At 44.4% G+C, this 14,074-nt stretch overlaps 1 protein-coding gene across 1 annotated transcript in view; it reads right to left on the bottom strand.

The window, feature by feature from the left end:
* PPP1R13B (protein phosphatase 1 regulatory subunit 13B) overlaps positions 1 to 12,980 on the bottom strand; it is an 85,336-nt gene extending 72,356 nt beyond the window's left edge. The window contains exon 1 of the mRNA XM_040641335.1: positions 12,908 to 12,980. Within this exon, the coding sequence (XP_040497269.1) occupies positions 12,908 to 12,916 (9 nt within the window). The 5' untranslated portion in view covers positions 12,917 to 12,980. The remainder of the gene's footprint in view (positions 1 to 12,907) is intronic.
* Positions 12,981 to 14,074: the final 1,094 nt, after the last annotated feature.

Here is a 14,074-nt window from a genome sequence, read left to right as displayed (position 1 = left end):
CATTCATTCATTTAGGGCATTTTAGAGAGCCCAAAGTGGCCCCGGGGCCGGCCTCAGGGCACACATAGTCAACATCTCCACTGTCACTGAACTTGGAGCTGAGACAGAAGAGACAGCAGGAAACTACAGGAGGAAACTGTAGAGCGCCATGAGATCCCACAGAAGGGCCGCCTGATCCAGATGCCAGCGTCAGGAAATACTTCCCAAAGGAAGCAACATGTAAGCTGAGACAAAGGGATTCGCTGTGGAGAGGAGTGGAGAATGGGTATGGGAGCCAGGAGACGCGCAGACTGTGATCTAAATAGAATCTGTTTAACTGTCCCATACACCGGGCGGGAGGGTGGGATGTCAATCAACGACAGATTAAAACAGCTGTCATCAAGGAACCCCCCCCCCAATCAGGCACTGTTTTCTTCTATGCCAGGAACTTGACATTTAAATACCCATACCATAATTTGGGTACGTTCCCAGATGTGTTTTACTCTAGGTGATAAAGGACCTCCTCTTCAATGTCTTCCACTTTCTTTTTTTTTTTTTTTTTTAAAGATTTTATTTATTTATTTGACAGAGATAGAGACAGCCAGCGAGAGAGGGAACACAAGCAGGGGGAGTGGGAGAGGAAGAAGCAGGCTCATAGCAGAGGAGCCTGATGTGGGGCTCGATCCCATAACGCTGGGATCACGCCCTGAGCCGAAGGCAGACGCTTAACCGCTGTGCCACCCAGGCGCCCCTGTCTTCCACTTTCTGAACAATGATCTTTTCATATTTTGGTTTTACATTTGTCACCCTTCCACTCTACTTACAAATAATAGTAATAAGGTAAAACTCTCAAAATAATCCAATGTTACAACAGACCAACGGAAAAAAATTAGAACTAGGTAGTCTCCCCAGACATAGTAGGGCTGATGAAGTATTTCCGAGAGAGTTTAATTATAACAGTACTAAAATCATCCTTTCAAATTTTCCTAATTTTAATTATAATCCTAAAATTCTTTAATTATTAACTATTTCTGTGGTTATTAAGCAGCTTCAATGTTGCAGCAAACAGGAAAGTTACTCAAAGACATCAATTAGAAAGTATCCTCACCAAATTGCAATTCACATTTTTTTTTCTTCTCTGTGAAAACCTGTTAAATGCCTATCTGAAGCTGAGCTGTCTCCAAAGCAAGAACGTCTTTAAAATGTACTGAATTGAAATCATTTAACATTTTGGACATACTAAACATTTTGGGGATAACAGCACACACCTATACTGCTTAGTACACAGCAGGCACTGTCGCAGGTTCTTTATCTGTAACAGCTCATCTCGGGCTCACAAAGCCCAATGAGGTAGGTACTCTGACCCCAATTTTACAGGTGAGGACACTGAGACACAGACACGTTAACAACTCATCCAAGATCACACAGGCAGGAAATGAGACAGCTGAGATTCAGAGCCAGACCGTCTGAGCCCCAATCCATGCTCTCTAACTACTGCATTATAATGCCTCTCAATAGTTTTTCAAAAATAAAAAACAAAAATAAATAAAAATTACTATAACAAAACACCAGCCACCTATAGTCCTTGAGGTATGTTTTGAATGACAGCATTCTCTGAGTAGCTGAGGGTCTAATCCCTTTGTCTGAGCCAAAATCTGAAACCGTGCCTGTCCATGAAATGGCCACACCAGCCAACCACACGCAGAGCAACTGAGAACCTGAAAAGTGACTAGTCCGAAATGAAATGTGCTGGATGTCTAAAATATATTCTGAATTTGAGAGGCTCTGTATGAAAAAAGAATGTAAAGTATCTCACTAATAAAGTTTTCATATTAACTACATGCTTACATAATTTTGTATATAATGAGTTAAATAAAATATTAAAATTAATATCACTTGTTTCTTTACACCTTTTTAATGTGGCTACTAGAAATTTTAAAATTCCATCGTGGCTCCCATTGTGTTTCTGTTGGACAGAGCTCACCTAAAATGTATCCAGCTGCTGTCTACATCCATGATATTATTTTCTTTTCTTGATGACTCAGTCATCAGGAGGAACTTTAACCACCACCCTGTGTGTAATCTGTAATCTGTAATTGTGATATCTTTGGTGTTGACTGAGGTCAGGCTGCCCACCCTCAGACCACAACAATAGGTTGTGCTTAAAATGTGTCTTTCTATGGTTTCCAGCAGCCTGTCTGCCGACAGCTACCAACCGCCCCCCGTCCCCAACAACCTCAGATACAGCATCTGAAGACTAAGAAGCCAGGTAAATCGGGGTTGTGCAACAAGAGTGAAGGAAGGCCTAAAGAGGGTCTTCCACACATGTGGCTTCAGTGCTAGATTCTTTGGCGACTATTTTGACTGCACGGAGGCCCTTTTCTGCCTCGACTACCTGACTCCTCCCATAGACTTTAGACACTTAGTACCAACTTTAACTTAGACTGGAGCACTTTACAACTCAGTTTAAAATCCTGCAACAGTAGTTTCAGCTTGAGAAGATGATTACATTCTGGAGACAGATGGTGCTGACGGTTGCTCAACACTGTGAAGGTACTCAGTGCCACAGAACTGTACGCTTAAACAGTTAAAATGGTAAATTTTATGTTATGTATATTTTGTCACAATTTAAAAAAACCCTCAACAGTTTCATATCTTTCTTAGGATCAAATTTAAACTCTTAGGCAGGTCACACATGGCCCTCTGAATCTGACCTGCACCCACCTTTCTAGCCTCCCTCGTTTCAACTGGCCTCACACTCCAGGCCATCTCCCTCAACACACCATGCAGACTCAGATCTCAATTCGTTGCGCGTGTTAAACTCTCTACCTAAAAGCCTTTCCCCATCATCTCTAACCCTCTCCCTCATCCTTGGAAATTCCACTCAAACATCACCTCCTCTTTGAAAATTCCCGACATCCCAAGGTTGAGAGGACTCCTCTTACCGCTGTGCTCTGCTGTACCTTGTACTCTGACACTCTTACAATTTTTATCTTTTTGGAATGGCATCTTTGTTTACTTGACTGTGAGCTCATGGAGAGCAGGCCTGTGCCCGGCCCTGGCACACAGCCAGCATATAAGTGATGCACCCTAAACGCTTGCTGAGGCCACTCAGTGAACAAGTACTTACTGAATCCCTATCGGAGGTAGGCAACATCCCAAGCACTGGGCATACCACAGTGGAAAAGAAAACAAAACTTTGCTTTCATGGAGACTCCACAAATAAATGCCAGGTGGACATAAGTACTATAAAGAAAAATAAAGCAAAGGAAGGGGAGGGGCATTTTATACGGAGTAGCTTGGAAGGTGCCCTCTAAGTAGAGACCAGAAGGAAGGGGGTAACTTTTCAGCTCACTGGTAGAACACTGAGTGAACTGAATCTTATTCTAGTTCGAAACTGTGGTCTAGAAAACAGAGGGAACTGGAAAGAAAAGGTAAACTTTAATTTCCAAGAAAAGCAAACCATTCATCCCCTCTCTGTCCTAGCAACTTGACAGATTTCGCCATTACTATCTAGTTCTCTCAGCATGAAGAACATAAACATTCCACCTCAGTGGAATAAAGTACACTACAGTCCTTTTCGGACTGAATCCTGCCCACCATGAAGCCTTATGGTTGCTAGAGAAAAGAGAACATTTCTTGAGTATTTATTCTGTATACTAACAGAATGCTCTAACCATTTGCCAATCCTCACAACAGCTTTTTGAAATATCCTGTTATTAAACTCATTTTAAGGAGAAAAATAAGGCATGAGGAGGTTAAGTAATCTGTCCGAAGTCATGGACTAGTAAATGGCAAAGCTAGAATGTGAAACCTTAGCTCTTGAGTCTGAGCTGATAACCACTATGCTATCCGTTTCACCTGTATTTCCTATCACAAAATACTCTTTGTTCCTACTGTTGGATTTGTTGTTAATCCTAAAATTGTCACATTTTACTTCACCTTTCTTCACATTTTGACCCAACCTCATTTCTCTTTTCCAGTTCTACTACAAAAACCTGTCTATACGCTGATCATTTGTGAGGTTAACTATTATTTACTAATTTTATGTTCAAGACTGCCATTAGAAATGGAAACATACACTAGAGTAAAAAGCAGAAAACTATCAGTGCAAAGACACGGATCACACTTCTATACACAGTGTGCAAGTAAAGTCTTCCAGGAGCTGAGAGCACAAAGATGGAGGAGGTCAGGCCAGCCCCTGCCCCGGGAAGCTCCGTCCGGTCTAGTGGGGGCTTAGGGTGGGGCTGACTGACAAGTACAAGGCACGGTGAGTGTGGTATGCCACAGATGCCCAGGCAGCAATCTAGAATGCCTAAACCACAACATTAAAAACCACTTAATATAGGGAAAGTGATTGTTTTTTACTTGATATGTTTATTTTACCCTAAGATTTAAAAGTAACCTCTTTCTCGATATAGCAGGCATCTCACGCTCAATACAACCAAAATAAAACTCAAAGGTCCCCTTAAGCCCTAAAAACCTATTCCTTCTCAAGTGGTCTCTATCTTAAGGGAAAGACAAGCCTAGCTGCGGAAGCAATAAACCTGTTATCCTCAACTCCAGCCACTGGACTTCCTTCCAGTCTCTCTCAACCACACACACACACTCACACGTATGCACACATGCAATCACACACTCCAACAGATCTATTTTACCTATTGACTGGATCTTTCTCTTCTGCAGGTCAAGGCTGGTTTGCACCAACTGGTCTCCTAACTGGTCTTCCTGCTTCTTTTTAATCTCCCTTACTCCATAATCCATTCTCTCCGGCTTCAGAATTATCCCTCTTTCATACAAATCTGATCACATCATTCCACTTTTTATAAATGTTTGGTGGTTTCTGATAACCCACAGGATCAAGTATGAACCCCATTACATCACGCACACACCTCTTCACAATGGGGTCCAACACTACTTTCCACATTACACCTTTCACTCAACAAACTGTCACTGAATACCAACTGTGTGGTCAGTCACTGGGATAGGCACTGGTGGTAAATGGCAAAAAGAGACAGCTTCTGCCCTCATGAAACTTACAGTCTAGGACAAGAACAGACATTAAGCAGTCACACAAACGAATGCTTAAGACTACAACTATGGCAAGTACCACAAAGACACATCAGGCAAAGTGTTCTGAATTAGATAGTGGTGATGGTTGGAAAACCTTATGATGAGCTAAAAACCACTGAACTGTATAGGTTAAGAGATGAATTTATGGTATATAAATTATAGCTTAAAAGAAAAAGATGCACCAGGTTGCATTTGGCCAAGGCAAAGATGGTGAAAGCTCCCCAAAGGAAATGAAACTTATCACAAATAACTAACATTTACTGAGCATTTACCACACAACAGACACCTTTCCCTGTGATAATCAACGTGATCCTCCTGACCACCCTATAAAGTTGCTATTATTATCCTCAGTTTAAGAACTGAAGGTCCAAGGGCGCCTGGTTGGCTCCGTCGTTAAGCATCTGCCTTCGGCTCAGGTCATGATCCCAGGGTCCTGGGATTGAGCCCTGCATCAAGCTCCCTGCTCAGTGGGAAGCCTGCTTCTCCCTCTCCCACTCCCCCTGCTTGTGTTCCCTCTCTTGCTGTGTCTCTTTCTGTCAAATAAATAAAATCTTTAAAAAAAAAGAAAAAAAGAACTGAGGGTCCAAGAACTTTACCCAAGTCAGAGAGCCAAATGGTGATGACAGAATCCACACTTAGGCCAACTGAAACCAAGACCCACACTCTTACCTGCTACACCTAGGCAATGCCTACTATTCAGAACTACTTATGATATAAAAAATAAATCACTGTTTCATTTCTTCCAATAGAAATTTCTCATATCTTTTGTCTTTAAAATAGCCTATATGAGGGGTGCTGGGGTGGCTTAGTCGGTTAAGTGACTGACTCTTGATTTCAGCCCAGGTCATGATCTCAGAGTCTTGAGATCAAGCCTGGTGTCGGGCTCCTTGATCAGCAGGGAGTCTACCTGGGATTCTCTCCCCCTCCCCCTGCTCACATGCACACTCTCTCTCTCAAATAAATTTTAAAAATATTTTTTTAAAAAAGAATCCTATATGAATAAACTGTAAAGTCCTACAAGATCCTAAACTGCCCCACCACCATCACCTTTCTGATCTCATCTCCCCCCTNNNNTTTCCCTCACACACTCTGCTCCAGCCACGCAGGCCTCCTTTTGTTTCTCCAGTATGCTGGGCATGGTCCCACCACAGGGCCTCTGCATCTGCTTGAGCTATGATGATTATAGTCATGACATATATTTTAAGTTGTGATTCTGTCAAAACTTCAGCTAACATTTTCTGTAGCTATGCCAACAATAGTACTAGCAAGATCCTGTACCGAACTATACACTAATATTTTCAATGTCATTAATTTTAAAACAACCCCATTTTCCCAGTCTTTTCTTATTCTACATGTTACCATGCAAAGATTTTTATTTCACAAAATACAGTAATAGTAGCTTTTGCTTATCAATTAGTACGAACAAAAGTCATACAGCTACATTTGCAGTGAAATATAACAAAGCAATTAAGCCAAGAAAGTGTTACAAAGAACCTGATTACCACCATTCCTAAGTTCATCCCCAGAACCACAGTTTGTGAAATAACTATGGCAACAACACTTCAGAACACCAAAACACAACCGAATTTTGCTGAAAACTATTGCCCATCTGTGCAAACACACACAAAAATACATGTTCAATACAATAACATGATGATAATTTAAGTTCCTATCATGCTAAAAATCCTAAGTAACTCTTAAGCATATATATTGGCACAGACTATTCAAAGTGGGTGCTGAGAAAGGAAAATTACATTTACATTCAAATCAGAGTTGTCCCCAAACTCAAGATGATGAAAACTATCACTTTTTATCAAAAAGACTTACCTCGGTAACACCAAAAAAATCCCAAATAATCTAATTGAAAATGGGCAGAAGACATGAACAGACATTTCTCCAAGAAAAACATACAGCCAACAGACATATGGAAAGGTGCTCAGCATCACTTGGCATCAGGGAAATGCCAATCCGAACCACAATGAGATAACACCTCACACCGGTCAGAATGGCTAAAATCAAAATCACAAGAAAAAGTGTTGGCAAGGATGTTAAGAAAAAGGAAACCTCAAACACTGTTGGTGGGAATGCAAACTGGGCAGCCACTCTGGAAAACACTATGGAGGTTCCTCAAAAAAATTAAAGCAGAATTACCGTATGATCCAATAATTCTACCACTGGGTATTTACCCAAAAAATATGAAAACACTAATTTGAAAAGATGTATGCACTCTTAATATTTACTGTTGCATTATCTACAATAGCCAAATTATGGAAGCAGCCCAAGTGTCCATCAACAAATGAGTGGATAAAGAAGATGCAATACACATACATACATACACACACACACACACACACACACCCCGGAATATTACTCAGCCAGAAAAAAAAAAATGAAATCTTGCCATTTGCAACGAAATGGATGGAGCTAGAGGGTATAATGCTAAGTGAAATAAGTCAGAGAAAGACAAATACTGTATGATTTCTCTCATGTGGAATTTAAGAAACAAAACAGAGGAACAAAGAAAAAAAGAGACAAAGCAAGAAACAGACTCTTAACTATAGAGAACACACTGATGGTTACCAGAGGCAGGGGGTGAGTAAAATGGGTGAAGGATCAAGAGTATACATATGATGAACACTGAGTAATGTATAGGATTGTTGACTCCCTATATTGTACAGCTGAAACTAATATAACACTGTATGTTAACTATACTGGAATTAAAAAAAATTCACCTCGGGATTCTTTTAAATATTAAGCTCTGTTTGAGCTGACCATAACGGGAAAAATTTTGCCAAACTCAATTCATTAGCACCCCCAGCAAAATCCTCTGACTACAACGAACTTCTCTAAGTGGCTGGCACAAAGGACAGAAGCAAAGGCTTTGAGTCAGCTTGTTTGTTTTCAAACCTTGTTTTAGCACTTACTAGCTGAGGACCTTAGCCAAGTTTCTTTACCTCTTGAGCCTTAGTTCTCTATAAAAACAAAGACACTGCCACAAAACCTGTGACACAGTGCCTCAGCACATAATGACAAATACCACAGATACTATTACCAAACTGAGCTGTAGGAAGAAGTTAAATAGCTGCCACTTTACGGCTGCACTTAATACCGTAGCCTTTAGAAGACTTATCCACAAAGACGATTTTTAAGTTCAATAAAGCTGTAATAATAAAAGCTTTAATATACACATCTTTGTATGACTGAGGCTTTGCTTTTCTTTTTGTGAATTTCTGGGCAATCTAAAGGCTAGAATTATTTTAAATGGCAATATTATGTCTGTAATTTTTGTTTTAAAGAAACAGTTCATTCTCTCTTGCACAAAAATAAATAAAATCTTAAAAAAAAAAAAAAAAAAAAGGTGCCCGGGTGGCGCAGTCGGTTGAGAGTCGGCCTGAATTCAGCTCAGGTCATGACCCCAGGGTCCTGGGATTGAGTCCCAAGTTGGGCTCCCTGCTCAGCGAAGCCTCTGCTTCTCCCTCTGCCCCTCCCCCCAAGCTGGTTTTCTCTCTCCCTCTCTCTCTCTCTCACAAAAATAAATTCTTAAAAAAAAAAAAAAAAAAGAAAGAAACTAGAGTTAAAAAGAAAATCTTCTCCAGTCTTCAGGGTTTTGTTTACTCTATTAGGCTACAATTCAAGTCTATCAAGTGACTAAATTATTAATTCACAATAATAGTGAACACCTACTGAGCTCTTATCTGCTCTATGGAACAAAGATACTTGGGCAGTGTACAAGTTTACTATCAGGGCTGTCAAAAAAAGCGTCAGGTTGCCTCAACCTCTGATGTAGCCTGATTACTGCCCTTCAGGAAAGTATCTGCTATGTATCAACTGCTGGACCAATCATAAACAGCTGGAAATCGCCAAGACCAACTCATTTCACAGGTGAGAAACTGAAGCCCAAAGAAATTAAGTGCAAAGGTCACAAGGTTACTAACAAGTGGAGACTAGAATCTAAATCTCCCTACTTCTAATTTGTTGTATCAATTACACGATAGCTGATGGTTTCAAAAAAAGAAAGACCTGTTCTAGTACCTCAAGTTTTGTACATAGTTGGAAAGAAACTGAATATCCGAAATAAGTGAATGTTTAATGACAGCTAAATATTAAGCACAAATTAATTTAACCCCTAGCCTATCATGAATATGTTAAAAGGGCTCCTAGGACTGAAAGGAGTGGAATCAGCTAATCATACTGTGTGGTATCCACTGCCGGTTAGGAGTCACTACATGACCAAAACACTAGCACCAGAGTGCCTTTCTTATGAAAAACACACACTTTAGAACCACCGAACTAGGGCGCCTGGGTGGCTCAGTCAGTGAAAGCGTCTGCCTTCGGCTCGGGTCATGATCTCAGGGTCCTGGGATCAAGCCCTGCATATTGGGCTCCTGGCTCCTCAGGAAGCTTGCTTCTCCCTCTCCACTCCCCCTGCTTGTGTGCCCTCTCTTACTTGTCTCTGTCACATAAATAAGTAAAATTGTAAAAAAACAAAAAAAAAAACAACAAAAAATCACTGAACTTCCTTTACTCACATCAACATTCCTTTGGAAGAGAAAAAAGTATCCTTAGTGCCATTCCCCAGATATGTATTTCACCTTTGCACAAGAAGTTTTACCAGCTGTAAAATGCTCACTCTCTTTTGAAAAGAAAGATGCTGACCAACGAGCAAGGCAGTTTTCACACTTTTCATGCTCTGAATCAGGCTATTTTTGTTAATACTCTTATTTCTATCAAAGTTATTTAGGCATGGCCTAAATGTCTTCAGGTCCAGATCTTAGGGAGGAGCCAACAAGTAATCTTTAAAGTATAGCCCATTTTCTTCTCGGGAAAACATGATTAAAATGTCATTCACTGACCAAAAGGTGAATGACTATAGACACTAGAACACAATACTATTTTAATAAGGGAAAATTCCAAAATATAACTTTGTTTAAAAGTAGATAGTCATAGGGGCACCCAGGTGGCTCAGTCAGTTAAGTGACTGACTCTTGCTCTCAGGGTCATGAGTTCAAGCCCCACATTGGGCTCCACGCCCAGCATGGAGCCCACTTAAAAGAAAAAAAAAGTAAATAGTCACGAACTTCCCATAACAGGCATATTGAAGACTTCTACAAAGACTTTATTGTGTCAGATGAAAACATGGCAGGATACTCCCATTTATTCCCAACAGCTGAGAGACTGGGTGCTGCAGTAAACTATCTGATCAATTAAAAGTTAACCACAGACACTACCCATTAATTGCCAATTCTGAAATAACTAAAATATATTTTAAACCTGTGTTGCCCAATATGGCAGTCACTAACCACGTGTGGCTACTGAGCACTTGATATGTGCTACTCTAAATTGAGGTATACTATAAATGTAAAACTTCACCAGATTCACACTGGATTCACACTAAATTTCAATGACTTGGAGTAAAAAAAAAAAAAAGTAAAATATTATATTAGTAAACTTTTCATGTTGATTACATATTAAAATAATACTTCTGACATAATGAGTTAATAAAAGACATTACTAAAATATCACCTTTTTAAAGTAGTTCCTAGAAAATTTTAAATCACATTTGTGTGGCTCACATTACATTCCTATTAGAAAGTACTGCTCTATACAAAGTATGCAAAATATGATCCAATCTTCCTTTGATGATTCATGATGATGATGAACACCAACCATACAATAAAGAAAAATTCTATTTATATCTTGGATACATAGTTTAAGACAGGACCAAGAAAGAATGGCATGTCCTTAGAACTTGTATTAAATCCACAACCAGCCTCAACTGTGTTAACAGAGGAAGGACTCAATCTTACAAGTAGTATTTTTTAGGGATCAAAAAGGAAGTACATACCTAAAGCCCACAAAAGAGAGACTAAGAGAAATACCATCTGTTTCTAGAAGGCATCTTAAAACAAAACCAGTGTGTTTTAAATAGCTAATAGACGTATCTGTTTCTTTTTTAAAGTAGTATTCGATTATTTTGAGTATCATGAAGAAATTTCCCAACTGCCAGGTAAGCAAACTTCTTAAAAAAGAAACCTGATAAGGAAGAGACTAGAAACTCTAACCATGTGGAATAGTATGAGTGTACCATATGGAAAATGTAAGCCAGGTTCCTTAACAAGGTATTTCTAATTAAACATTACACAATGATGAAACCAATCAAAATTTTATAAATACCCTTAACTATGACTGTAGTATATAGTGAAATCAGCTATTACATGACTTAACTAACACTGCTTTCAAAATTCCAAGACACTATAATGCCTTTTCCAAATCTAGCCAGTGAGCATTAGGGAGGGAACAGCTTCCAAATGCTTTATCTTGAAGAGGTTAAAATTAGAATTGACAATTCAGAGCCATATTAACAATAATAAATATTTGCATGGCATTCTGTTTGACAAGCACTTTTGGACACATCATTCTTTTTGATCCTCAGGATAGCCCTCAGACACTGGTATGTTTTTATTCCTACTTCAGAGGTAATTTCAGGCTTGAGACCTTGACTTATTCAAGGTCACACAGCTAAAAAGTAGCAGAACCAGTACTGGACTCCGGATCTTCTTATGCTCATCCAATTCTCCTTCCATTACAAGACAATCATTCATTTAAAACCAAATGTTTAGAAACCCAACAAGCCCTGATGCCAAAGAAGGATCTAAGGATCAGTGAGGTCAAAGCTTAAGACTCTGTAAACATGACGTGCTGGAATGAGTTCAAAAAGGGGAGAAGAGATTATCAAGAGGCAGGAAATGACTTGAAAAATCAGGAGGGGAAAAAATTCTAATCTAAACGTCCTTGAGCGCAGCATCGCAGAAGAGCAGTATTCAAGCAGAAAATGCAGAGAAACGGCGCTTTTCCTCAGAAACGTGATTTCCAGTGTAGAAACTGTAGGTTAATGCAATGATTTTGTTGTTACTTTACTATAAGCGTGTTTGAGAATTTTACTTAAAATAAAGGCACTCAGAAAACCAGGACATCCAACTGGGTACCACCAGTCCTACATTTTTTCGTAAGTCATGACATCCACCTCACAAAAATCCAGACAAGAAAAACTAATTCAGCACGCACTGCGATTTGGACCGTAGGTAAAGGAAATGGCAAATCTTTCTAGTAGAACGCATCCTTGAGGACAGGACAAAGGCGGCACCACCACAAATGAACCTCGTTCCACCTCCAGATCACAGTGACAACAGGCGGGTTAAAGCAAAATGTACAAATCTCGAAGACATGGTACAAGGGAATTCCTAAGATGGCTCTCTCAAGCCATTCCCTACGGAAATTCCTAAATACAGCAGAATTTCAGAATCAGGGAAGGGCTAAGGAGAGACGCGGGGCTCCCGGCGTGGGAATCCCACACACCGCCGGCTCCGAACGCGACCCCAGCAAATTGCAGGCGGAGGGTCACGAGAGCGCCGCGAGACCCCGAAACCGAGCGGACGCCAAACGAGACCCCCCCGTGTGACCACCCGCTAGGACGGATGAAAAATGACCGACTCCAATTTCATCTCCGGCTTCCCCTCCCCGGCGGCCCCCAACTAGAGAGGGTCAGCAGGAAGGGCCGAGCCGCGGCGAGGGGCGCCGGCCCGGGGGGTCGGCCGCGATCCTCGCCCCGGCCCCGGCCGCCGAGCCCCTGGCCCTGGCTCCTGGGCCCAGTCCCCCGCCCTCGGCCCGGCCCGCGCTGACAGCCCCGGCGCCGCCCCCACCTGCCCGCCCGGGGGGCGCCGGGGCCGGGCGCGCCCGCCAGGCCACTTCCTTCCCCGCCCGCCCGGCCTCGCGCGGGCCCCGGGGGCGGGGAGCCGCGGGAGGAAGGAGGCTTGGCCGGCCGCCCGCGGAGGAAGCCGCCGCCGCCCGCACCCACCGGCATCATCGCGGCGCGGGTCCGTGGCGCCCTCGGCCGCCTGACAGGACGCTCGGCGCCGCGCCGCGCCCGCCGCTCCGGCTGTCCTCGCAGGCCGCGCACCCACCGCCGCGCCCTCGGGCCCTCAGCGGCGAGGCGGCGGCTGCGGCTGCGGCGGGCTGCGGAGCCTGACCGGCTCTGTCGCGGCCGCCGGCGCGCTGCGTCGCTGTCCCGGGACCGGCCGCCACCGCCGCCGCCGCCTCCGCCCGACCGCCTCGCGCCGCCGGCCCTCGGGCTCTCTCAGCCCCCGCAGACCCCACCCCCAGCGCGTCGCCCCACACGGGGCCAGCCGCCCCCTCCGATTGGCCCGGCGGGGCCGGGGGCGGGGCCGGGGCGGAGCTTCCCGGCCCCGCCCGCCTAAAGCCGCTCTCGCGGCGGCCAGGTGCGAGCGCGCCCGTGCGCGTCCGCGCTCCCGCGAGCGGGCGTGCTGCGGAGGCCTAGCCGCTGCCCCGCCCCGCGTGGCGGCGTGCGGGCTCAGGGCCGCGCGCGACCGAGAGCACGGGTTCTTCGAGACCTCGGGAATGGGAAAACGGAGGCCGGAAGAGGGCAGGGCCCGGGCGCGGCTCCGCAGCGAGTCGCGCCAGGGCCGGGACTCGAACCTTGGGCTCCAGGAGGCCCCGGGGGGCGCATCCCGCGGCGACGGCGCGCGCCCGCGTCTGACCGCGGCCTGACCCCGGGTTCCCGGCGCCGGGTGGGGCTGTAGCTGGGGACTGGGTCGGAGGGGCGTGGTGCGTCCCAAACCATCCACGTGACCCGGCTTCGCGGCGCTCGGGATGGACCCCGGAACAGGCCCGGCCCTCCAGGCCCCCGAGCACCTGATCCGCCGTCCGCCACCGCGTTTTCTGCGGCCCGCGGCGCCCTGCCCCAGCCGGCCTTCCTGGGCTCGTGTCCGCTTTCCAGCCGCGGCCGTTCACACCGGCGATACCCCCGGCCTCGAACTCCCGTGGCCACCTGTGCCAGCGTCCTTGGTGCTCGAACGACCCAGGTTAGAGCCCAGGCCCCTTCTGTAGGGACCAGGTCTCTTCCTACAGCCTTGTCTCGCGTGACACCGCCGGCTCTGGCCTGAGCGCCCGAGTGACGGAGACCGGGGCCACGTGTCTAGAGCCCACCTCAAGGCATGGCACAGAG

The sequence above is a fragment of the Ursus maritimus genome, unplaced genomic scaffold (genome assembly GCF_017311325.1).
Source record: "Ursus maritimus isolate PB19 unplaced genomic scaffold, ASM1731132v1 scaffold_25, whole genome shotgun sequence".
In the NCBI taxonomy this organism is placed as follows: Eukaryota; Metazoa; Chordata; class Mammalia; order Carnivora; family Ursidae; genus Ursus; species Ursus maritimus.
The sequence above is the reverse complement of the archived record's forward strand: the minus strand, read 5'-3'. Positions and strand labels throughout refer to the sequence as shown.